This window comes from Rhizopus delemar, genomic scaffold (genome assembly GCF_000149305.1).
Source record: "Rhizopus delemar RA 99-880 supercont3.9 genomic scaffold, whole genome shotgun sequence".
In the NCBI taxonomy this organism is placed as follows: Eukaryota; Fungi; Mucoromycota; class Mucoromycetes; order Mucorales; family Rhizopodaceae; genus Rhizopus; species Rhizopus delemar.
The window spans coordinates 889,195-914,839 of NW_027137835.1; the positions used below are offsets into that span (position 1 = coordinate 889,195).

General features: G+C 39.8%; 8 protein-coding genes across 8 annotated transcripts; 4 read left to right on the top strand and 4 right to left on the bottom strand.

Annotated features, from left to right (window-relative positions):
* Nucleotides 1–202: 202 nt before the first annotated feature.
* On the top strand, nucleotides 203–4,717 carry RO3G_11420 (uncharacterized protein; the record flags this gene model as incomplete). Its single annotated transcript, XM_067666004.1, has 4 exons — nucleotides 203–347; nucleotides 425–624; nucleotides 672–2,082; nucleotides 2,136–4,717. 4 exons carry the CDS (start codon nucleotides 203–205, stop codon nucleotides 4,715–4,717), a joined length of 4,338 nt encoding a protein of 1,445 aa, XP_067522105.1.
* Nucleotides 4,718–7,825: 3,108 nt separating this feature from the next.
* RO3G_11421 (uncharacterized protein) lies at nucleotides 7,826–9,454 on the top strand (the record flags this gene model as incomplete). The annotated part of the gene is made up of 1 exon (XM_067666005.1): nucleotides 7,826–9,454. One exon carries the CDS (start codon nucleotides 7,826–7,828, stop codon nucleotides 9,452–9,454), a length of 1,629 nt encoding a protein of 542 aa, XP_067522106.1.
* Nucleotides 9,455–9,538: 84 nt separating this feature from the next.
* On the bottom strand, nucleotides 9,539–11,383 carry RO3G_11422 (uncharacterized protein; the record flags this gene model as incomplete). Its single annotated transcript, XM_067666006.1, has 7 exons — nucleotides 9,539–9,896; nucleotides 9,943–10,273; nucleotides 10,339–10,416; nucleotides 10,467–10,572; nucleotides 10,630–10,677; nucleotides 10,744–11,324; nucleotides 11,362–11,383. 7 exons carry the CDS (start codon nucleotides 11,381–11,383, stop codon nucleotides 9,539–9,541), a joined length of 1,524 nt encoding a protein of 507 aa, XP_067522107.1.
* Nucleotides 11,384–11,751: 368 nt separating this feature from the next.
* Nucleotides 11,752–12,102, top strand: RO3G_11423 (uncharacterized protein; the record flags this gene model as incomplete). The annotated part of the gene is made up of 3 exons (XM_067666007.1): nucleotides 11,752–11,879; nucleotides 11,924–12,031; nucleotides 12,081–12,102. The coding sequence occupies 3 exons, from the start codon at nucleotides 11,752–11,754 to the stop codon at nucleotides 12,100–12,102; spliced, it is 258 nt and encodes an 85-aa protein (XP_067522108.1).
* A 53-nt stretch (nucleotides 12,103–12,155) lies between these two features.
* On the bottom strand, nucleotides 12,156–14,030 carry RO3G_11424 (FK506-binding protein 5; the record flags this gene model as incomplete). The annotated part of the gene is made up of 8 exons (XM_067666008.1): nucleotides 12,156–12,263; nucleotides 12,307–12,498; nucleotides 12,542–12,576; nucleotides 12,685–12,790; nucleotides 13,149–13,600; nucleotides 13,653–13,736; nucleotides 13,796–13,885; nucleotides 13,940–14,030. The coding sequence occupies 8 exons, from the start codon at nucleotides 14,028–14,030 to the stop codon at nucleotides 12,156–12,158; spliced, it is 1,158 nt and encodes a 385-aa protein (XP_067522109.1).
* A 1,420-nt stretch (nucleotides 14,031–15,450) lies between these two features.
* On the bottom strand, nucleotides 15,451–15,871 carry RO3G_11425 (uncharacterized protein; the record flags this gene model as incomplete). The annotated part of the gene is made up of 2 exons (XM_067666009.1): nucleotides 15,451–15,474; nucleotides 15,662–15,871. The coding sequence occupies 2 exons, from the start codon at nucleotides 15,869–15,871 to the stop codon at nucleotides 15,451–15,453; spliced, it is 234 nt and encodes a 77-aa protein (XP_067522110.1).
* A 943-nt stretch (nucleotides 15,872–16,814) lies between these two features.
* Nucleotides 16,815–17,857, bottom strand: RO3G_11426 (uncharacterized protein; the record flags this gene model as incomplete). The annotated part of the gene is made up of 2 exons (XM_067666010.1): nucleotides 16,815–16,946; nucleotides 17,099–17,857. 2 exons carry the CDS (start codon nucleotides 17,855–17,857, stop codon nucleotides 16,815–16,817), a joined length of 891 nt encoding a protein of 296 aa, XP_067522111.1.
* A 3,171-nt stretch (nucleotides 17,858–21,028) lies between these two features.
* RO3G_11427 (uncharacterized protein) lies at nucleotides 21,029–21,893 on the top strand (the record flags this gene model as incomplete). The annotated part of the gene is made up of 3 exons (XM_067666011.1): nucleotides 21,029–21,446; nucleotides 21,531–21,617; nucleotides 21,754–21,893. The coding sequence occupies 3 exons, from the start codon at nucleotides 21,029–21,031 to the stop codon at nucleotides 21,891–21,893; spliced, it is 645 nt and encodes a 214-aa protein (XP_067522112.1).
* Nucleotides 21,894–25,645: the final 3,752 nt, after the last annotated feature.

Genomic DNA, 25,645 nt, shown 5'->3' on the forward strand with positions numbered 1-25,645 from the left:
GCAAAGTAAGAGATCAAGTCAACATTGGTTTATTTATTAAGCTTGTATTTATAAAAAAAAAGACTTGCTCAACAAAAATAAAATAAAAAATTAGATTATGCGTTGAGATTATAAAAGTTTTAGTTTGTTTCTTCAAAAAAAGTTTACCTATTTCATCATTTTTTTTTTTTTTTTTTTTTTATTCCTGCGTCCTTTTTTTTTTATGAAAGAAAAAAGTAATTTAGAATCAAATTCACATAAGCCTAATAAACAAGATGATAATTCACCCACCAGTACGGTTGATGGACACCAATATCATCAACAGGGCACATTTGGCGAATCTGAAGTAGACCAAGTGAATATTGAAGGTGAATCTTTTTTTTTTTTTTTTTTTTTTTTTTTTTTTGGAATAAAATATGAATTTAAAACTAATTTGATATTTTAGATGCCAAAAATCAATACCAAGAACTTTGTCGAGAATTGACCGCAATGAGTCAACGGACAACGCCTTCAAAGGTAGAAGAAGGAGAAAAGAAGGAAGAGTTTGATCTGACCGAATTCTTACGCGGTGTCTCTCAAGAATTAGATGCCAATGGAAAAAAACGCAAGCACCTGGGCGTCTTTTGGGAAGGCCTTCATGTTGAGGTAAGCATTCATTCATAACCTTGTTCCTCTTCTAATCTCTTTTTTAGGGTCTTGGTGCTGATGCTTTCTCGATTCCAACGGTTCTCTCAAACATCATGTCTGTCCTCAAATTTTGGAAAATGTTCAAGAAAAACCAATCGAGCACAAAAATCATTTTGGATAACCTGACAGGATGTTGCCGAGATGGCGAAATGCTCCTCGTCCTCGGCCGTCCTGGGGCTGGATGCAGTTCATTCCTTAAAGTGATTGCCAACATGCGTGGATCTTACACAAAGATCGATGGTACCATCAGCTATGGTGGTATCGATCCCAAATTATTTTCTCAACGCTATCAAGGTCAAGTATGCTACAATGAAGAAGAAGATCAGCATTATCCCACGCTGACAACCAAGCAGACTCTTCAGTTTGCCTTGAGAACCAAGACACCAGGAAAACGTCTTCCGGAACAGAGTAAGTCTGATTTTGTCAACCGTGTGCTTTATTTGCTAGGTAACATGCTCGGCCTAACAAAGCAAATGAGCACCATGGTCGGCAACGCTTTCGTTCGTGGTCTCTCGGGCGGTGAACGCAAGCGTCTGTCGATCGCAGAACAGATGACGACACGAAGTACGATCAACTGCTGGGATTGCTCAACACGTGGTCTAGATGCGGCTTCAGCTCTTGACTATGTCCGTTCTCTTCGGATCATGACTGATATCTTTGACATTACGACCATTGCTACCCTCTATCAAGCTTCCAACAGTATTTTTAATGTGTTTGATAAAGTCTTGGTCTTGGACGAAGGTCACTGTATCTATTTCGGTCCTTCCAGTGGAGCAAAGGCCTATTTTGAATCTCTCGGCTTCTACTGTCCCCCACGTAAATCCATACCGGATTTTCTCACTGGCCTTTGTAATCCTCTTGAGCGAGAGTTCCGGCCGGGGTATGAGGAAAGCGCACCCAAGCATGCCTCTGAGTTCCAAGAACGGTATAACCAGTCCGAGATCTATCAGAAAATGATCGAAGACTTTAATGATTACAAGGAACAGATCCAAAACGAAAACAAGGCTGCTGCCTTTGAAGATGCCATCCGACAAGAGCATCAAAAGAGAGCATCCAAGTCATCTCCCTTCACTGCTTCATTCTTTCAACAAGTCAAGGCCCTCACCATCCGTCAGCATCATCTGCTGATCAAGGATCGAGAGGCCCTGATCTCCCGGTATGGCACCATCCTTATCCAATCCTTGATTACCGCTTCCTGTTTCTTTCAAATCCCACTGACCGCCACAGGCGCCTTCTCACGCAGTGGTGCTCTTTTCTTTTCTGTCCTCTTCAATTCCTTCATCTCACAATCCGAATTGGTCCGTTTCCTGACCGGTCGGCCGATTCTCGAAAAGCATAAGCAGTATGCCCTCTATCGGCCCTCTGCCTTTTATATTGCTCAAGTGGTGATGGATATCCCATATGCTATTGTCCAAGGTAGAGATCAAAAAAGCACCCTATTTTTTTTTTTTTTTTAATCCGTTTGATAGTCCTGTTGTTTGAAATCTGTGCTTACTTTATGATGGGCTTGAACTTGACCGCCGGTCGATTCTTTACTTTCTTTATTGTGCTTTTCTTTATCAACATGTGCATGAACGGCTTTTTCCGTTTCTTTGGTGCCATCACATCCAGCTTCTTCCTCGCCACGCAAATCACTGGTGTGTTGCTGATCGCCATCACATCTTATACAGGTTATACCATTCCTTACAAGAAGATGCATCCTTGGCTCTTTTGGATTTACTACATCAATCCAATCACGTATGCCTACAAGGCTTTGTTGTCCAACGAGATGCACGGCCAGGTCTATTCATGTGAAGGAGCTGGGAACGCGATCCCGTACGGCCCAGGGTACGATGATTGGAACTACAAGGTGTGTACGATGCAAGGAGGCATACCAGGACAGGCTTATGTTCAAGGTGATGCTTACCTGCTGGCAGCCCTTGACTACAAGCCCTGGCAATTGTGGGCCCCCGACTTTGTGGTCGTCGTTGGCTTCTTCCTCTTCTTTACCTTCATGACCGCCTTGGCGATGGAATGGGGTGGTATGAGCAAGGCCTCATCACTGACCAAACTGTATCTTCCCGGCAAGGCGCCCAAGCCACGGACGGCGGAAGAAGAAGATGAGCGCCGACGGAAACAGAACAAGGTGACGGAGAACATGGACAAGATCTCTTCCGGTACGACGTTCTCGTGGCAGCACATCAATTATACGGTACCTATCAAGGGCGGTTCGCTTCAGTTGTTGAATAATATCGGCGGTATTGTCAAACCAGGCCATCTCACTGCCCTCATGGGCTCCTCAGGCGCCGGCAAGACGACCTTGCTGGACGTCCTTGCGCGTCGAAAGACGATTGGCAAAGTGGAAGGGAACGTGTACCTCAATGGTGAGGCATTGATGAATGACTTTGAGCGAATCACTGGGTATTGTGAGCAGATGGATATCCATCAACCCAAAGTGACCGTCCGTGAGGCCCTTCAATTCTCGGCTTGTTTACGCCAACCGGCCGAGGTGTCGAGAGAGGAGAAATACGACTATGTGGAACAGATCATCCAGCTGCTCGAGATGGACGATATCGGGGATGCTCAAATTGGTGATGTCGGCTCAGGCTTTGGTATCTCGATCGAGGAACGAAAGCGGTTGACGATCGGTCTGGAGCTCGTAGGCAAACCCCAGCTGCTGTTTTTGGATGAACCCACGTCGGGTCTAGACGCTCAGAGCTCCTACAACATCATTCGATTCATCCGCAAGCTGGCTGACGCCGGGTGGCCCGTGCTCTGTACGATTCACCAGCCCTCGGCCATTCTCTTTGAGCATTTTGATCACCTCTTGCTTCTCGTCCGTGGCGGTCGGACGGCCTATCATGGTGAGATCGGAAAGGATTCACGGACGATGATTGACTATTTCGAACGTCATGGTGGACCTCGATGCTCTCCCGACGCAAACCCGGCCGAGTACATTCTGGAGGTGGTCGGTGCGGGTACGGCCGGTAAGGCCACAAGAGACTGGGCAGACGTTTGGGAAAAATCAGAGGAGGCCAAGGCTCTGGCGGATGAGCTGGATGAAATCGATCGAACGGCGGACAAGAAGCCAAGCCGTCCGGCACAAACTTATGCAACGCCCTTTACGACCCAGTTCCGTCTTGTCATGGGCCGTATGGCGCTTGCCTACTGGCGTACGCCGGATTACAACATTGGTCGTTTCATGAACTTGATGTTTACCTCCTTGATCACCGGCTTCACGTTTTGGAAGCTGGGCAATACTTCTTCTGATATGCTCTACAAGGTTTTTGCACTCTTTAGTACCTTTATTATGGCCATGACCATGATCATCTTGGCCCAGCCAAAGTTCATGACGGAACGCATCTATTTCCGTCGGGAGTATGCCTCTCGTTATTATGGTTGGTTACCTTTTGGTATCTCGGCCATTCTGGTCGAGTTGCCTTACATTTTCTTTTTCGCAGCTGCCTACATGTGTGGTTTTTACTGGACCGCCGGCATGACCAACACACCTCAGGCATGTGGTTATTTCTACATTACCTTTGTCGTTCTCGTCTGCTGGGCTGTCACTTTGGGCTTCGTGATCGCTGCCGTAGCTGAACTGCCCACGATGGCCGCTGTGATCAACCCTCTGTTTATCTCGATCCTTATTCTCTTTTGTGGTCTCATGCAATCCCCTGCGGCCATGCCTCACTTTTGGAGTTCATGGATGTATTGGCTCGACCCCTTCCACTATTACATTGAAGGTTTGGCGGTCAATGAGCTTGAGCATCTTACTGTAGTATGTATAGAGGAAGATCTCCTAAGGTTTTCACCTCCACCAGGTCAAAGCTGTGGTGAGTACAGTCAGGCATTCATATCAACCGCACCGGGTTACATTGCAAATCCTGACGCGGTTCAGCCTGAACAGTGTGGTTACTGTACTTATAAATCCGGTGCCGAGTTTTATGAAACCAACATGGGTTGGAGTGCAGCTAACAAATGGAGAAATTTTGGTATCTTGATCGCCTTCTTTTTCTTTAACGTATTTGTCTTTTTGATGATGGTCTATTTCAAGAGAAAAGGAAGACGCTGAATGTCTTGTAAAATCTCATCAAAACCTTTTTTTATTCGCTATATTTTTGTGAATTGTATACATACTCTTGCTCCCCTTTTTTTTAAAAAAAAAAATAGATGTGAAATTAAATAAAATCTGTAAAACTAAATTGTACAAGCCCAAAAACAAAAGAAAAAGTGAATCCATTCCTTTTGAAACAAAGCATGCTGTGATTGTTCACAGCAAGAGGATGAAGTGAATGCTGCTCTCACAGACGTAGATTTGTATTTTAATCTTTTTCGTCATCTTCCTCTACAGCTGAGTGTTCAATGTGCTCGAAATCCTTTTGGTACAAGGCCTTTGTATTGAAACTACCGCAAGATTGAAGTACTCGAAATAAAACAGTCAATATGAATACAAAGAAGTCTATGGTCATGACGATTGTAAAGACTTTAGTTTCCTCGAGATTATTCAGTCTAGAGATGAGTCAACTATCTATTTTGATTGTCATGAGCCAAGTGAGAACATCAGACCTGCCTTAATTGATCTGTAATGGTTGAAATGGTATCTTTGAAATGAACGAATAGTGATGGATGTAGTACCAAAATCAGCTTTAGGCGATCATCGGATCGTCTTTGTTTTAAAAGAAAATTGTTTTGTCGCTTTCTGTTGAAAAGCGTAACCTAATAGAGTGCTGACTGTTGGTCATAAATTCCCATTTTTGGAACAAAGCCCTTTCTGTACCGAGGTTAATTTCAAATGAACACAGCCTCTGTGTCCATGAGTTCCTTTTTATATAGAACAGCACATAGAAGCTATTTATGTATATTCAATCGATTATTAATCGTCGAGTGACTTTAAAATTCTTTTCCAAAGTGTGTTTCATCCATATTTTATGATATCTTCAAACAAGCGTCGGTTATTCTACAGTGATCGGAGAAAAAAAAAGAGCAAGTGTGCAAAGTTGTAAATAAATAGTACACTGTTCTTAACATATTAAACTGGGTGTATCAAAGTAAACTTTATTTTCATTCATTTAATTTTTTTTTCTTAAAAAAAGAAAGGAAAGAAAAGTCGAATGGTAAGTTGCGACTTTTTTTTTTTTGATTGTCTGAAAATAATGACAAGATTGTAACACAAAAAAGGGAATACAAGGTTATTGACCTAAACAGACTATGAAAAATAATAATAACAATCCAAAGCAATCTATTTATATCAGCTTTTTGATTCCACACTACTTTTAAAGCACTATTTATTGAATCTAGGATTTTATAAACACAACAAATAACATGGGGTCACTGAAAAAGAAAAAAAAAACTTTTTTGTTGTTTGAAACCGGAAAAATAGTAATTGAACAATATTTTTTGTTTATGCACACTTTTTTCTTTCATGTTTTTTGATCTAATTTATTCAAATCAGTTTACGCCGTGGAGTGCTGAATATGTGTGTTATGAAGTCATTCATGATGCTTTAAATCTATTTGCAGAGAATTGGCAAGAGGAAGATGAGTTTATATCCGCGCTTAAAATAGAAATAGAAAAGGTGGATCTTTTTGTCCGAAGAAAGGAACGGGAGATTGAATCAAGGATGGCTTATGCAGAAAGAGACGAAAAGATGGGGATCGACATCTTGGCTGATATGCGTGAGTTGGCTAAATTCATTCGATTGAATTACAAAATCATTGAGCAATTGGTGCATGAACACAACATGTTGTTACACCAATGCATACCCATACCAGAGGAAGCAGCCTGTCTGGATACGCAAAGGCTGGATGTTTTATACACTAAACTCACTCAATCCACCCATCAACCTTCTAACGAGTCCCCAGTATTCTATTGGATCGATCCAGTGGACACAGAACAAGTGCGAGCCATCTTACTCTTTCATCTGCCTACCTCACACATCCTTCCATACGCTTGTCATTCTGTCTTTTTTGATTTTGATCACCTTTCATACTATACCTCTGCACTCCAAGCCGATGAGGACAGCCAAGTGATCTGTCAAGACTTGAAAGAGATCGACCATCTGCCGGGCTTGGAGGATGGACTGAAGGCGAAGGTGTTTACGAGCTATCAGTGCTTGTTATCTTACCAAACACCGCGGTTGTTTGTATCACTTTACGCTGACGTCACCTACAGCCAAGGACAGGAAGAAGAAGGATATGCTTGCGAGTATGCGCTGCTGGAGACAAGAGGGGATGTATCCCAGATAGTCCCTGACAGCTTCTTGCGACAGGTGCCTCGGTTCTCTCTCTTTGTCGATGGTATCGCGAGACTCTACCGGGATCAGTGCGTGCTGCTGCCCTGGTGGCTGACGTCCAAAGACAACCACCGTCGCTTTCTGACCACACCCATCCTTGCGTCGCAACCTGTCTCGAGCGGCCAAGCACCCACGTTGAGTTCGAGCATCACTGCCCAACCGACCTTTCGAGAGATGTATTACCACGGCCGGAACAATCAATCGGCCGGGTACATGTTAACCGCGGCAGGCGAAAAAAAGAAGAAAAAGGGAGGGAGGATAGAACCAAAGATATTCATGGCAAATGAACGAACCATGATTCACTGGTTTCAATTCTCTGTCTTGATCATGACAGCCGCCTTGACCTTGTTGAATTTTGGGGATCGGATCAGTAAGATAGCGGGTGGTACCTTTTTTGCTATTGCTATCATCATTGCACTCTATGCTTTCGGAAGATATAGGTACCGCGCCTATCAAATTCATACTACACCCCATATTCGATATGATGATATCTATGGCCCTATCGGTTTATGTTGCTTACTTGTCGGTGCCATAGTGGTAAGTGATCAGGGAAAAAGAAAAAAGAGAGGAGAAAAACTGATCAGATCGATAGCTTAATTTTGTACTTCGTTGGGAACATCCTCCTTCTTCTACCACGTATTTAGGTACCAATAATCAAACGAAACAACAAACCGGGTGACAATGTTTGAAATGACAAACTATTAATAAAAAAAATTCGGCAAATTTGTTCTTCCTCATTTTCTTTTTTTAATACAACGGTAACGGAAATTAAAATTGGCTGTGATGTTCCAAAAATAGGTTTTCTTTATTTTTATATTTTCCTGGCTTTTTTTTTTCATTTTTTTTCATTTTTTTTCATTTTTTTCAATTTTTTTTTAAAGAAACAAAATGAAATTTGCAGCTCAACTCAAGAATGGTATTTTTGCTCCCTGGCGTCTATCGTATATCAACTATGACGTTTTGAAAACGGAATTAAAAGCAAGACAGCTGGATCACGGCTGGACAGAGCAAGACGAAAAGGACTTTATTCATCTGCTCGAGAATGAGTTGGAGAAGGTCTATGACTTTATGAATGCCAAGCTGGCCGAAGTCGAGGCACGTATCAGTTATTGTGAGCGAACGCTTCAGACGTTTATGAACAATCCCTCTTGGTCCTCTGAACAAAACTGGAACATCATGGACGATGCCCTGACCGAGGTCCTCTTTGACGTCAATGACCTGGCCAAGTTTACCCGATTGAACTATATCGGTTTCCAAAAGATCCTCAAAAAGCACGACAAGTGGACCGGTCTTCACCTCCAGCAGGACTTTATTCCCCAGTTACGTACCAAGCCCCTGGACAAGCAACGGTTTGACGTGGCCATCGTCTACATCTCCTCCCTGCACGATCTCTGTCGTCTCCAAGGTAAGTCTCGGACGGGCAATGCGGCCGCGGGCGGTGATCAAAACGCGTTTGAACGGGCCACGGCCAAGTATTGGATCCACCCAGACAACGTGACTGAAGTGAAATCGATCATCATGCTTCATCTGCCGGTCTTGATCTTCAACAAGGACAAGAAATACGAGGCGAGTGACAGTGCGATTTCGAGTGTGTATTATGACAATGAGGACTTTGATCTCTACACCGGTCGTCTGCAGCGTGATGAAGGGGCTGAGGCCATCCGGTTCAGATGGTATGGTCCGATGGATTCTCGACAGATCTTTATCGAACGCAAGACACATCATGCTCCCTGGTTGGATGGTGCGTCGGTCAAGGATCGTTTCCGAGTCGATGTGGATGATGTCACTCCATTTGTCGAGGGTGAGCTGACGGCAGAAGAGATCACGGATCGTTTGAGACAGAAAGGAGTGGATGAGCAGATCTGCAAAGATACTGAATTCATCGCCTCGGGTGTGCAAAAATCATTCAAGGAGAAGCATCTCAAACCAGTGTTGCGTGCGTTCTATAACCGTACCGCCTTTCAGTTACCAGGCGATCAGCGTGTCCGTGTGAGTCTGGATACCGACCTGGCCTTTATTCTTGAAGACAACCGAGATGGCAAGATCAGACGTCAAGAAGGTGAATGGCGTCGTCCTGACGTAGGCATCGATCATCCCTTTGCTCAGCTGGATGAAAAAGAAATCTGTCGTTTCCCTTATGCTGTCTTGGAAACCAAGTTACAAACCCATCTCGGTCAAGAACCTCCCGAGTGGCTTACGAAATTGGTGGATTCTCACTTGGTCCATGAAGTCCCTCGGTTCTCTAAATACCTGCATGGTGCTTGCTATTTTTTCCGTGATAGTATGCCTCTCTTGCCTTGGTGGTTACCCGAGATGGATATCGATATCCGTAAACCACGCGCAACGAACTTTGGCTTGACCCGTTCCAAATCATTCAAGCCCTTGATCGATGGCCAATACAGACGTGCGATGGAAGCCGAAGAACGTCGTCTGAATGATGTTGCCAAAGCCAGTGATCCCACAAAGCCCTCTTCTGGCTTAAAACGCAGCACACAAAAGAAACAACAACCCAAATAAGATAATATACACTAATTTATCATCCTTCTTTACTTTTTACATAATAAAAATTCATTTTTTTCATCATTTACACACAATATTTTATTAGGCATCTTCTAAATAACTATATTCAAATCTAAATTCTGTCTTCTTGCGCTGACACCATGCGTTTTCATAATCAAAATAAACATAGGTGCCTTGTTCATAGTCATCCGTAATGACCTTGGGTTCCTCATGGCGTTGAAACCAGGTGAGGTACTTTTGATGAAATCGCCATGATTGCTTTTTTAATTCCCTGCCGGCCAAGTATTGCTGATAGGTGCCCTGCTGATAGTAAAAGATAAAGAAGAGGGCGTCCGTGTCAAACTTTTCAAAGAGACTCGGGTTTTCAAAGATGGCCAGGGGTTGCTGTGGATAATAGGAAGGAGTGGGATGAGGTGTGGTCGGTTGATAGAGTTTTGGCCTATAGACAGAGTTATTTCAAGCGCGGTCAGGAGCGATGGCTTTACCTTTCAGAATCAGTGAGATCAGGTACGAATTGTAAGCTGGAATCAAGCATGTGGCTAATGTAGTCCACATCCTGTGTTTTCTTTTTGATCGTTTCAAATGAAGAAACCAGATCTGATAACGAAGGTGGCAGTCTGCCGTTGCTTTTGTTCTGCTGCGCACCAGGCGCAGAGGATGGTTTTTCGATCGGCTTGGGTTGTTCGGCAATCTTGATGGGTTCTGACCAAGCAGAGGCCACTTCAGGATTCGCTGGATTTTTATTTTGGTCATCTAGGACAGGTAGTGGTTCGATGGATTGTGTTGTATTTGATTTACTGGGTGATGGTGGTTTTACTAATCAATCACGTCAGTCTCTCTCTCTTTTTTTTTTTTTTTTTTTTTTTTTTTCATATCCTTACTGCTATCACTGTGACTGATCTTGGGTGTTGTTTTCACAGGTTGAATCAACTCTTCTTCTTTTACTTGTATCGATTCTTCTGATATAAAAACAATCAATACTTGATCCACTGAACCTTTCTTTATATACCTTCTGTTGATGGCGTATTGAGCTCTATACCCACATTATATAATTCTTCTTCTTCTTCCAAGTTCAAATCATCATAAATATATTCATCCTCTTCAAAATCAGGTTCCTTTGACGACTCTTTAGCTTTCTGTCTCTCTCTCTTTTTTTTTGTATGTTTTTATACCTGATTGCATTCAAGATAATATTGCACATCATCTTGTATTTCCATTACCTTTTTTTTAAAAGAAAATAAGTGTTCTATACAACTCGTTTGATAACACGGTCAAATATCCTTTACTTTTTCAGTGACAATCTGATCATTTTCCAATAATCGCAACATCAACTCCAGCCGACCGATATGCCACCGATCTCTTTCGATCCAATGCTCTCGTTCTGCTATCCTCTCTGCCTTTGCATGATCCTTTTTCCCTCGCTTGGTCGTGCCCTGCATGGTCTCCACTTCGGCCTCGGCCATCTCGATCTGTCTCGACAGTTCATCGACCGTGGACGATATCCAATCACACGCGTCTGCTTTTTCCTTTTCCTTGGGATCCATCTTTTCTCGCTGCAGCAGACCTTCTCTCGAAAAGGCCTTGGTCTTCATCTCACGTTCGACCGTTTTGAATCTTTCCATTTCACTCTCAATCAACTTTCGATTTTCCAGCAGACTGGACTTGTCCTTGATATCACTCGAGGCCAGCCAAGACTTGATCTGATCTCGCAGTCGTTGAAGTTTTTTGATTTCCTTTTTTAAATCTTGCTCGTATTTTTCTTTTAGGTTGGTATTGGTGGTCGATTGGATCTTGTCATAGATTCCATCAAACGTTTCTACTCCTTCACTCACTTTCTTCAACACTCTATCAATCTCGGCTAAGACACCTGTGAGTGGTTGTGTCTTGAGCTCGTCTTATTTTACCTTGCAGCTTTTTCATGGCCATTTTTTGTTTTTGTTAAAAAAAAAGTTTTTACCAAAGGGGGGAACAGTGACGTACAAAAAAAGAAATCCTAAAGACAGGATAATCATTGTGCCGGACTCTCTTGATGAACTTTTACAAAAAAAAAAAAAAAAAGATGGGGTGCGTCAAGAGGAGATGAACAGAAAAGGATGAGTATGTGATGCATAAGAAGCTTTCTTGATTGCTTAAGAGGGCATGAGAGAAATGCGTTTGCAGTAATAGAGATCATCATTGGCTATCTGAGATTGATTGACAAGAGAACAAATGAAAATTTTTTTTTTATTCTTGCTTATCATCCAGCCTGACTCTTTCACACCCTTTTTTCTTTCTCTCTTTCGCTCTTTTTCGATATGTCTGCTACCAACGCTGCAAAGAAAACGCTCTGGTCTATTTGGTATAAACCTGAAATTATCCCTATCTATGCTGTCGTTGGTGGTGCTTGTGGATTGGCCGGTTGGTATCTGACACGTCTTGCTCGGTAAGTGATCGGTTTGGGTCATATGGCATACTCATCCATCTCAGTGGTCCTGAGGTTGTCTGGGATCGTTCCAACAATCCTTACCCTTGGCAAAACATTGAACAAGATACCCAAGTTAAACTGATGACTGTCAACCAAAAGTTTGACAAGATGTAAGTCCTACTGCTTCACTGGCTGAGACTGACCCTGTTTTGATCATAGTTACTCTCGTGATCGTTTATAGACAATCCACACAAAAGAGGAATAAAAATAAAGCATATTTGTTACAATCGTACTTTATTGTTTTTTGATGTGTTGTAGAGTAGAAGGAGCAAGACCAAAATGAGAAGGAACAGAGAGACCGAGTTCGATACAGATGGCTTTGATAGAAGCATAATGATGTATCTATAGAACATGAGCATCGATAGACGTAAAGACAGCGACTTACAGCATGTATAGAACAATAGAATAGCTCTCGACCAAAACTGGATTGGAATTGATATTGGTGACTGTCGCTGGCATCAATCGTCGCTGATAACACAAGAGGTGTGTCGAGTGAGATCTTGCTGTTCTCCTCAATCGTCTTTTGTATCTTTATTATTCTTTCTTTTGCAGCCCATCGATCGTTCTCTGCTGGTATCTAATAAAAGATGAGTCTCTTGTAGTCTGTGGATGGCTATTACATTTCGATCTCTCTTGTCATAATTTAACACAGTTACTTGTTTATATAATAATTCAAAATGATCGCATAAATGTCTATTCTCATCATCATTCAATCGCCTTCTTTAAAAAAAAGAAAAAAAAAAAAACTACCTCAGATGTTTACCAATCGTACTTGACGGCATCACTTTGGATTCATGTATAAATTGTTCATTGTCTGTCAACGTGTTTTCTATCAAATCGATCGATTGTGCAAGTAATCCAATAGCTGTCTTTGATAATTCATTCATTTCGTGAGAAAAAAAAAAGAAAAAAAAGAAAAAGAATGAGAGAAAAAAAAAAGAAGAAAAAAAATTAAAAAAAAAAGGGTTGTTCTCCTTTATTGGATGAGATCATTCTCTACAGAAAAAAAAAAAAAAAAAAATTTAGTCCATATTACAATCAAGAGGGAGAGTGCACGCGTTTTTATTTTGAATTAAACATTTTCTTGTAAATCAAAGTACTGCTGTCCACATAACTTTGTTTCTTCTTTTCTACACTCTTTAATAACGACAGCAGACTTTGATCGTTGGGTTTAAACTACAAGTGATCCGTTTAGTCTCTGTCTGGGGGTGACGATGTCCAACTTACCTCTAACCCAATCCTAATAAACGTCAGACTGGATTCATAATCCCCTTTTTCCATATAAGCTTGTCCTATACGATAATAAGCCTTGATCTTTGTCATGTCACGATCCAGTGCCTTCTGACAGACCTCGATCGCATGATCATAGTGCTTGAGCTTCAGATGACACGCGCCGATATTCAACTGGATCGAGACAATCAACTGACGGGCTTCCTCCAGCTCCTCCGGTTCACAATCCCACAAATCCTGAATGTATTCTCTTCCCTTTCGATAGGCAAACAGAGCTGACTCGATCGCGTCCAGTTTGAACAGCGCGTTGCCTTCGTTCTTTTTCTTTTCTGCTAATCTTATGCGTTCTGAAGCCGATTTGGGTTTTTCCCAAAAGCCAATGAGTTCCACTTCAAAACGTAATTGAGCTCGAGGAGGAACAATATACTGTCGGCCTTGATCGCCATACCCTATACAAAGCCAGTTGAGACTCTGTCCCCCTTTTTATGTTTGCTGTTGTACCATAGTCACTTGTACAGATGATCTCTGCCAATTCACCTACTTGCATTGTCGGAATGGCCAATTCCCAAGCTTCAATGACTTTAGCTACAGAAAATAAAATCAATCACTGGATTCTATTTTTTTTTCTTTGGGGGGTTGATTACAGTCTCTTAATTGAAAAGTGAATTCTGTATTTCTATCACGTGAGGAATCAAACTTTTCGCTGGTATCAAGTAAATAAGCATCGTAATGCACTATTCAAAATCCTCAGTATGCCATCCTCATCGGTCTTCACACCTCTCGTTTACCGCTCACAAAGTTGGTTGGTTCCGGTCGTTGACCCAAACCAGCTTTGATAATCCTCTTGGTCACCCCTCCATCCGGAGTCAGTTGTTCCATTTTTTAAGAAGAAGAGAAAAAAAAAATTATGCGCCGTTTCTTTTTTTTCTTTCTTTCTTTTTATAAAATGGAAAAGCATGAAAAGATTATAAAGAGTTTGGATGAAGCATTTGAAAAAGTGGATGCTTCGTTTGAAAACGACGAGTTGCGTGTCTTTGGTACTTTTAAAAAAAAATTTTATGCGTTCTATTCATCTTTTTAAAGGTAAACATACGACGGGTCTATTTCAAGAATTGGATGTGATTCGAAGGAAACAGATTGATTTAGCAAGTGATCATGTCTCGTTGGAAGCGATTCATGATATACCGTAAGTGAAAGTGACAGGATTCAAGAGATTCATGCTCCTCTAGACCGATCAAGATGGATCAAGACTCTGAAGATTATTTTATAAAGAACTTTGAGAAAAAAAAGGAGATGCTGAAGAATATGATGAATAAAGTAAGGAAATAAAGAAAAGTAGAAGAGACTCACTGGATTTATCATAGTTGGATGATTTAACACAAACAATGTGAGTGTTTCTTATGATCTATTGTGTATTCTAATGATCAAACAAAGGGAACAATTCAAAAAGATATCAAAACCAAAGACATGAGATCATCGATTGGAGAAGGAGGAGGACGAGGGGGATCCGATGGCTATAGTGAAACAGATGAATAAAGCTTATTTACACAACAGAATGTACGTACATTTCGGATGAAAAGCAGTTTCGACATCTTGATAGCCTTGTGTCAGCGGTTGATGGTCTGTGTCTGGAAAGATGTCTTGAGGGCGTCGAATACGTGGAGGAAAAGGGATTTGGCAGTGCGTGGCGCTCAGGGAAGGATAATATTGTCTGTAAGCAAAATAGGACAATCCGGAGCCTAAAGTACATGAGTCTCGTGTCTTGAATGATGTCCCTTACCGATGAGTCCGCCGACGAGCACATCTTGCCAGTGATGACGGTAATCATGAACACGAGAGACGGCGATCAACAAGGCGCCAATCCAAGGGAAAGAGAAGATGAAACTCTTGTATGTGTGCTACGTTCTTTAATAGACTGTCTCTCTTTTTATCATTCACTTACTCCTTGTTTATCAAACAATCGCATCTTTCCTGCGAGATAAAATGCTAAATAACCCAATCCTGCAAATGAAACTGGACAAAAAGAGATGAATACATGTGGATGATGTCTGGTTCATTTACATGATGAATGTCCACTGGGAAAGCTCTTGAATCCATCCTTGAATTTATAAGTAAAATGATCGCTTGTACAAATCGTGTAATTCAATAAATGCAGTGGTGGATTCTCAATGCCTTCTGGGGGTTGGCATCGGTCCAGCATGTCAGGCCGAGGACGTCCAACCCCGATCTATTGGATCGTGTTACCTACTTTTTATTGTCATCCACCCTGTTACCTTGATCACATCTGTCATCATAATCGTCATGGATAATGCCAATCCGAGACCTAAGAGAACAGGGTTGATCAACAGAATGACTCGGGGATCTGTTTACCTAACAATCCACTGTGAAAATCAACCCAACTCGAACGAAAATAAAGCGAGATGACACCAATGATGACCATCGGAACCACCAAAGCAATCACCTAACCTACAGTCAATTGACAGCACTCGGCCCATTCCCCCCTTACTTACAGTCAATAACCAGATGGGCACCATTTGATTCTCTGTATAATAATGCATGAGGGTCGTATCATGAATAGAGAATTCACGATGAAAAGGTGGCAAGGTATCAATCGAAAAGAAAATGATGGTCATCACGATCACCAGAAGCCAATCCATCGAATAACTGACAAACAGTCTTTTGGTGACTGGATCATGAATATCAAATCTGGCAAGTGTCATGAAAGTAAAGCAAAGAAAAAAAAAAAAAAAAAAAAAAAAAAAAAAAAAAAAAAAAGGGAAAATGAATTTATATTTAAAAAAGGCTTGTTTAAACTCATACCCAAAGTAAAGCATCATGCTCTCTCTCACTCTCTCTTCCTTTTCGGCGTTTTTGTCCGTTGGCTTGAACTTGATTTCTTTTAGGATGAAAGCAAGTGAGGGGACCCTGTTGACCTCTTAAATGTCATTTAAAAGAATGGAAAACAAAGAGAGTGAAGAAAGACATCATAAAGCACCTTTTTAGGAAATATTAAAAAAAGTCATTTTATCCATGTCTTGATGTATTCCAATAGCCGATCAACCGCTTCAACACAAGGTCATCGTTCCGCATAAAAGGAAATGAGGTAATGATCTGAGAAAGAAGTCAAAAGATGCACAAGGATGATGTGAGACGTTTCATTTCTACTTTATTTCACATCATCCGTCAACCCTTTCCTTGTCTTACCCTTTTTTCCCTTTTTTTTTTTTCCAGACCGCGTTCGGGGGAAGAAAAGATGGGTTGCCTCTGTCTTGGCACTTTTCATGAACCATTCAAATCCATCTCACACTGAAGAGATGTTGTCTGGAAGGAGAACAGTGGTCAGCAATGCGTACGCACAGATAAGGATTAGAGTCTTAAAAGGTGCATGTGTGTGTACAGTTTAATTTAATAAAAAGGAGGTGGAAAATATTTGGTAGATATTTCTATACACACAATTGTCCTTAAAAGCCTGATGACATGATCTAGACGGATAGGATACACATTCCCTACATGACTACTTTTTAAGGAGAGAGGAGGAAAAAGTGGGATGCAAGCTTGCATGTTGTGAGAAACCTTTTTAGAAGGTGAATAGGCATCCTGTTGTGTGTGAATCTATTTGATTGTTTTATTATGCGTATTATATAATCTACAAATGAAATGATGTTATGACGCAGTGATGCGTCTACTGCTATCGATGATCACCAGTGGATCCGTTTCAGATTCTTCTAGATCTGGCATCGCTGACACTTTGAGTAAGCAAGGAAGACAGCAACCAGAACAACATAAAAGAAAAGACTATGAAAAGGATGAGCTAAAGTGAAGATGGTGGACACATGACTTACAAAGATGATAAAGAGTGGAATAAACACGTTCGACATCCGAATGAACCCATCCCCATCCAGACGTCTTGCCACAAGGCCGATCAGAGCATACATCAACACACTCACCACCCCAAACAGAACCATGCCCAACAAGACCGTCACTTTTCCCTGCTGTGCCACCTCGGGCTGGGGTAAGGTCGCATACAGACGATAGCGAAACACCAAGTCCAGAGCGTATTTTAAGCCCACGAGATAGAGCGGGATGAACACGATGGCCCAGGAACAGGTCATGACCTGATCGAGACGCAAGGCGACCAGCAAGAGGGTACAGAACCGAAGCACGATCGACCAGTATTGATCAAAGACAAAGGTCCCCAGCCCTTTCTTTTCTTCGGTCGACAGGATGGCCAGGATGCCGATGAGGGTAGTGATGGTGATCGTGACGCACTGGATGGCTTCAAAGACAAAATAGGGAATGAAAACGGTCGAGACAGGCCAGGTGATGTGTTGATCGAGTCGAAGGACAATGAAGATTTGAAAGAGGAGCAAGAGTAAGAAGTCGAGGATCCAGATCATCTGCTTCACTCGTCTGATCTGCTTCTCGTAGCCTTCTTTTTCTGCCTCCTCGAGTTTTTCATCCTTTGTGCTGTTTTGCTGACGACGGATGACATATCGCACCAGATGATAAAACAAGATGAGGTCAATGATCCAAGCAGGTATCCAGACCACTCGCCATGACCAGAGCACGATGTGATCGATACGGAGGGTGAGGAAGGCGATGAAGAGAATAAAGAGTGAAAAGAGAAGAGATAAGAACAGCAAGGCAGTACAGAGCATGGATTCTATTTGTGGATCAAACAGTGGGCTCATGACCGTGCCCATCATTTGTAAACCGAGTTCTCCGTATTTATCGTACACTTGACGTTTTTGTTCATCACTGAGTATCTCATACGCATAACTTATATCTTTAAACTAACACATGTTTATATACAATCCTCTCAGTTTTCTCTAGCTTACTTTATCCGCACTGTTTGGGTTTTTGTCTGGATGATATTTTAATGCTAATTTTCGATAAGCCTGGTATCATGTAAGTCAAGTCTTTTATTTTCTTTTATTTTCTTTACTTTTTTTATTTCTTCTGGTGTTGCTGTCTTTTGTAAACCAAGTGTTTGATATAAATTATTATTACTGCTACTTTCCATTGTCCGTTCAACAAAAAAAAAATATAAAAAAATAAAAAATGGAAAGCCTTGTTTATTTTTTTTTTTTTTTAATTTTGACACTTTCATTCTCAGTTCTATCAGGGAGCATTTTCCATTTCCCCTCTTTTCACTTTTACAAAAAAAATTCCCCTCTTTTCCATTCGCTTCCCCCCCCCCCCTGCCTCCCTTGTCTTTTCTTTGCCTAAACCCAACATCCTAGAGCTTATTATTTTAAGTCACTGCTTTTTGACTTGTTAAACTAAATAGATAACAACCTATTTTTTTATTAAAAAGACCAATGCTTTATTGTTCTATCAAAATTACTTTTTTTCAAAAAGAGAAACAGCAATGACTATTGGTTTTTATAAACAAAAACAATATTCTGTTTCAAAAGGAATAAAATGTCGCTAGAAACAGTATGCGTATGCTTTGAAACGTTTTTTCGCATTGATGCTTCAAATCAAGAAATGAAAAAAATGAAAAAAAAGCCTTTGGCTTTCAAAACTGCATCCTCAGCTGAATAGCGTAGGAAGCAACAACGACAAGTTGGAAGCTCAAATAACAAGTGAATAAAGAACATGTAGCTTTTGATAAAAAGGAACGGGGAGATGTTTCAAGCAGGGTAATACGTTACAAAGTGTAGTGACATTTCCTTTTCATTCATTTTCTCCACATTTTTTTATATTTACACCAAACAAAAGCATTCATCCTTGGTTATCAGCCAATACAAGGCGCATGATTATACTGTGTTTCCACATGGAAACCATTCATCAACCTCGACAGTACACCAAACAGGTTTCTTTTGACAAGGGCTTATCGTAGGGTGTCATGGCTGGTATGGACTTCTTGTGAAATTTATAGAGCAAATGAAGAAGGAATGGATAGAAGCTGATGATGACTGATAGACAAACTAGCTCTCTTTTTAATAGAACCATAGGCTGATAAACAGTTTGCTTGAATCCAATGATTTCCTCATCCCTACCGGGCAATTTTACACACCATGGCCTCTTTAGCCAATGGCTCAACAGGCACCCTCCATCTCCTTTCGATCTTCCTTTCTCCTCTGCACCTGGTTTAGAAATCCACAGGCCTTGCCTCAACAGCCCCCCCCCCATCTGCTCCACTTTCAACTGTATGTCTTTCTTTACATGATGATAAAGATCAAGGGAGAGGTGATCAAACCTTTGAGCTTTCATACACTTTTAAGCACTCGACTTTATCGTGTGTCCACGCTCAACACAGTCATCCGTCTGCACATGGGTAGACATGAATCCAGTCGGCCCACAAGGCTGTGGTCTTCACCAAGGATGTTGTTTGATCCACACGATGTTCTCTGGAACCATTTGCCCCCATTCATTTCCCTGCGTGCTGTGTAGCATCCCACCGATCTTCCTGTCGGATGCGTATGATTCTTGCCAATCGTGAGAGGATCGGTATCAGGTCTTTTAGGATGCTTGGAGGTGGAACAAGTACGGCTGGGACATGCGACTGCCTGTCCCAATGTGGCCGCCCCTGCCTGGATCGATCTCCAGTGGATGACCATCGGCAAGTCGAGCAGGAGCCATGCGATGACCCTTTTGAGAAAAGGGGAGAGATCTTGAGTGATTTGTTCAGACTGATTTTTTTTTTCTTTGGTCTTGGCACCCTTCCACACATATCTTTTTTTTTTTCTTGCAATCCTGATGAAATACCAGCATGTAATCTGTGTAAAATAAAGGTTTCGATCAAACACGCATCGATCTAGATGAGCAAAAGCTAAAAGGAAAAGACGGGTTCTTTTAAACTGAACGATGAGGAGAATCCTTTATGAAGGTTACTTTTCTATCTACTGACTTGTACTTGTTCATATCAAACCTATCTTCTGCAGAACATTATTTTTGCAAATGACTTGCGGTCTCTTTATGAGCACAGTTTATCTCATGTTCTCAACTTTGCTACTCGAGATCAACACATGTCTCTCTTTAGGAAATGCGTCCAACAAAAACGATTCGATCTTCATTTTTAATTCAGCCGATGAAACCAGGAACATGTCCAGTGTGGCCAATCCTGTATTCAAACTAAACTTTTGTAGATTCAGCAACATGGCAAATAATCTAAACACTCGCTTTGAGATTCAATCGATGGCTCCTCTTTTTGAATCATGTTTGCTTCATTGTCTTTTTATTTGAATTGGGTTTCTTATGGCAGGAATGGATTCTATTCTGTCGAGCGATCTTTTCGAGACAGGATCTTTTGCTTTGACTTTTTTTGATTGGTACTTTTGTTATGTCATTGTGAAATTCATTGTGAAATTCATTGTACGTAAACCTCGCTTATGTTGGTTGATTTTTAATTCTCTCAAGACGTATCCTATAGGCTTGATACTAAATAATAAAAATGGGTCTGATTAATTTCATAAAGTAAACGAGTTAGAAAAACAACATTAAAGCCTTTATCGTCATCATGAATTGTCTTGTTAAATTGAATGCAAGACAGGTCAAGTAGAAATCATAGCAAGAAAGTGTATCTGTCAAAATGCTTTGTGGCATCACCTTGCAACACTATAAACATCATTTCAATCTTATGACAACATACAAGGACCTCAAATTGATAATGCTTTAAAAGAGAATGCCTATAGTCAAGGATAATAAGTAGATGAGCTTTTATGAGGTAGCATTTCATTGGAGACACTGTCAACATTTCGGAACATCAATAGAATACTCAAATTCATGTAACACTTTAGATACCAAAAAAGAGGTTCATCATTTGATTGGTTAAAAGATTACAAAGTCACAGCAAGAAACCTAGAAAACCTGAAAAAAAAAGTAGGGACCCTCTCCTTTCAAAAAAAAAATCTTTTATTAATAATCAAACAATGGCAGATCAATCCGTTGAAAGTTGTCCTATTCGTACTCCCGAAAAGTCAACAAAGGTTGAGTCTGTAAGCATACCACCCGGCTGTCCTATGCACAAGCCTGCAGAAGAAAAAAAGACGATACCTCCTGGTTGTCCTATGCATAAATCAAGCGAGTTAAATGAGACCAATATGATGCCTAATTTAGCTCAAACAAAACAACCCGACCAAACCGTCGATCTTCCTACCGAACGAGTCATTTCTTCCATTCCTAAATCAAAAGAAAGTGATGCCAAGTGGGAATATCCTAGCCCACAGCAATTCTACAACGCTCTTCGTCGAAAGGGTTGGGAAACACCTGAGGAACATATTGAAACCATGGTAGATATTCACAACTTTCTCAACGAAGAAGCATGGAATGAGGTGCTCAAATGGGAAAGTAAATATAAATGGTACTCCTCACCCCCTTTTTTATACGAAAAAAAAAAAAAAAAAGTACTGACAGTTTTTTTTCTTTTGATAGTGAGTGTGCAGAGGATCCTTATCTGTCAAAGTTCCAAGGTAGACCTCAGGAGCCAACACCCAAGGCAAGATTATTTTCATTATTTGGGTAAGTGGAGGTTTTGTTTTGAAATGATCTGTATAGTGACGCTTTTGTGATAGAGCACCTAGACCGTTTGACAGACATGATTGGTACGTGAGTCGATGTGGAACAACAAGAAGATATGTTATTGATTATTATGAAGCACCAGAAGAAGTACCAGGTGTTCCTGTTTTCCACTTGGATATTCGACCTGCTCTTGATGATGTGGACAGTATGATGATTCGATTGAAGGAAGCTGCTAAATCCAAATGGGAAGAATGGTTCCCTAGTGCAAAAGAATAAGGAGAATTTAAATCAAACATAAAACAATAAACATAGATGCATATATTCAAATATTTTAATCCAAGTTATAAAAAAAACTTTGAAACTACAGACGTCCTCTTGTGTATTAGTGCCTAGTGAGTTGTACAGGTCATGTTGATGGACTGTGATAGACAGTATCAACTGTTATTTACTCTTTTGTATTGGCCCATTTAAGTTTATTAAATAAATAGGGAAATTGAGCATGCGATGACAGCAAGCTTTTCAAATGTGAGATTGAATTGTCGAGATAATAAATTAATGCTATCTATAAAGAACATTAGCACACAAAAAGCCCCCCCTTCAATGATCTAGAATACAATCACAAGCATGAAAGATGCACTATCAAAAAAAGTGCTGGTGAACTTTCTAAGTACCAATGGTAATGCAGCCAATCATGGTACGATTTAGAATCATAGGCAATTATTGAGATAGAAACTTGAATCAAAGACGGTCAGCGAACTTGATGGATGAGAAAAGTAGTATTTTTGAAGCATCAGTCCCGCACTAGTTGCGTTAGTTTGACAAAAGACAGCTATGCTTGATATGATTTGGCATGTATAAGAAAAAATGAATGTCAAGTGTAAATGGCTGACATTAAGCTGAAAGTGGGTTATTTAGGATAAGCACTAATGATCAGGATCCACTCATTTAATCTCATCCATAAAGGCTCAGCTTAGGAATAGAAAACTGTGTCCTATTGGCATGACAAAACATGACAATGCAATGGCTCAAGGAAAGACGGTTTCAGTATTCAATATTTGAAATACAAACCTTCTTTTTTTAGTTTTGCATACTTTCTTCTCGCCCTTTATATTGTTGTACGGTAATCTCGATTGATTGGATTGTGCAGCAAGTATTCACTCATAAAAGTCAAAAGGTTTGGCGCCTTGCTACTATTTTCGTCTACTTTTTACAAGTTTGTTGCCGTATGTTTATAAACAATTATATTTAGTTTCATTGTAACATTAAATTCAATGCAAAAATTGTAAAAGAAGGATACCATCGCAAAAAAAAAGGTAAAGATTTCATATCATAGATCAATCTTACACCTATACGGAAAATATTCTTGTTATTCATGAACAAAGCGAGCGTGGCATATAAAAAGCAGTGTGCACAAAACGAGATAGAGTCTGATTTTTATTGACGGTAATATTAATGTATGAATGGTTTTTTGTTTATATTGAGCCTTATGTGATAAGAAATATCACTGGCTATAAGTCACAACTGGATATGTTGCAAGTTTAAAAAAGGGGCAACAAAGCTTTATCCTTATGAGGTTTGAAATGGAAATACAGTGATTGCATTTTTTTTGAAGCCAAAGTCTGAATCAGTCTCGAGACTCATCGTTTTTGAGCAGGATTGATAATGATAGGCAAGTAGTCTGCTTTGAAAAATTTGTATTTCCCAGGATTTTTTTTAACGCAAAAAAAGGCAAAATCTTTATAAGCACTATAACGTTATCAAACTATGTAGGTATGCGAGAAAAACGATGCTGTTCAGAGAAAGAAAGAAATATTAAATAGTTTAGATTCAAAGTGTTCTTTTGTCTTTTTCATTGTCAATACTTTTATGTAATGGTTGCTAATGCTGATATCACAAACTGTTGTCAAATATGAAATTAACGACTATCTGATCTTCCAAGCGAATAAAAATAAAGCTTACAATGTTTAGTTTTAAAGCAAAGTAACGTGCCATCAATATGATATGAAACTCGTGTTACCAAAGCTAATTAACTTGACTTCTTTCATTAACCTAATCTGTGTTTTTTATATCCGTTTGCTGACTTCAAAATAAATTAGTCTGTGGCGCGGTATGGTTTACCTGTCAAGAATTTTAAGTCTTCCGAACGATGATGGCTCATAACAGAAGGACCGAGGGAGCTATTTCTGAAAGCAATTCACAGAAGGATGTATATTATAACTGATGTGTTATCTTTATATTATTCATTTTAATGTGTATTAGTAATTCATGTTTGTTTTGAATCGAGTTGTTAATCCGTAGATGAAGACAACCGGATCTAAAGAATAGGATCACAGTGTGAATTCAAAAATAATTCTTTTGTAGAAAAAAAAAAACAAGTTAATTTCATTATATCAAATTTTACTAAAGGCTCAATATATCACAGGCTCCTTTATTTTAATGCTCTTACAACAACATGGCTAGAAAGAATTATGAAAAAAAGTAGTATATAGATTTTTAAAAAGAAGCAAGATTTGATCATAATTCAAGCATACAAATCAATTGAGCAAATACTTGTAATAAAAGTAGCAGCTTTTTTATAAATACAGTAACCTACAAATCTACACATATAAAGGAGAGAACGGAAAAAGAAAAAACGGGTGACAGCATAGAAATGATTATAGAAGGGATACCATCATAGAAAAAAAAAAGTCTACGAACAATTAGCTTTTACTTTGAAATGCTCATGCAGATTGAATAGGAGCAAAATATCTTTAAGCGTTGACATATACAAACACATTCTCTTATACACATTATTAAGTACAGTTAATATTAAATGATAATATTCAGTTTTGGACTATACATATTAAGGTGGTGGCTGATTGTTGTACTGTATTTACGTCACATTTTGTACAAGTTCAATATATTTTAGTTTTATAAAAAAAATCTAGTGCAATCATTTTTATTGAAGGTTCCATCATCCGATAAGTGGTAAAAGTCTTCGACAAACATGCCACTTCTCCATGATGATGTTTTAAGCACACGCTAATTAAAATGAAAGGATGAACAAACAACTGTAAAACACAATAAGCATAGTCTCTAAGAATGAAAAAGAATAAAAATGTCATTTAAGATACATATAATACTAAATAAATAAAGAATCAAATTATTCTGTGCTCCTCATTTGATAACTGCACAGTACTCAAGTTCCAAACACTTTATTTATTAGCATGAGTTCTTTGTAAAATAACAGAGCATGTGTACCTGCTTTGTGTTGTCTACAGTCTCATTCATTGAACATGACTTTATAGATAGTAGTTTCACCTCAGTTCTTGGGCTGTTGAAATGTCAAAATTTCCATTTCGTTTTCTTATAAACAATCAACTCCTCTCATGCTCTTTAGGATAGACACATGTTGTTGAGAAATTTTTGATCAAGAAATTACAGCCAACACAATTTTGATATGCATTAGCGTAGATCATTTGGTGCTATTTTTTAATCAGTATTAGTATTACTACTATGGCTAAAAGGCGAAATTTGAATTCATTTTTTTATGCCACAGAAGGTACGGATAAAGAAAGATAGTGAAACACTCTTTTTTCTCATTGAATACTTGTAAAGAGAACAAGGTTCTTCTTTTTTGCAAATGTAAAAAAAAACATAAAATAACCTCCCACTTTATTTTCGAGCAAAGACATCTTGCTGCTTTCTTCTTTAAATGAGCCTAAGTCATTTCCATTTTGAAGCACCAAGAGAATTATATTGTACTTGGATATTATTTCTATATATCTTTCTTCATGTTCTTTAAATAAATAGGCATTGAGGCGAATTATTAAAAATGGACGGAGAAACCAATCTGCTCCGCTCATTATGTGTATTACAAGAACGCTAATGATCTACTCATAGGAGTAGCGGATTAGGAACATCCACAATTTACTCGTCCTAAAAACAATTCAGAAGAATACAAAAACAACGCATGAAAATCTTGTATGTTTTTAAATACTTCCTTTGTTATAAGGAGTAATAAAGGCACAAGCTAAATCCCTTTTTTT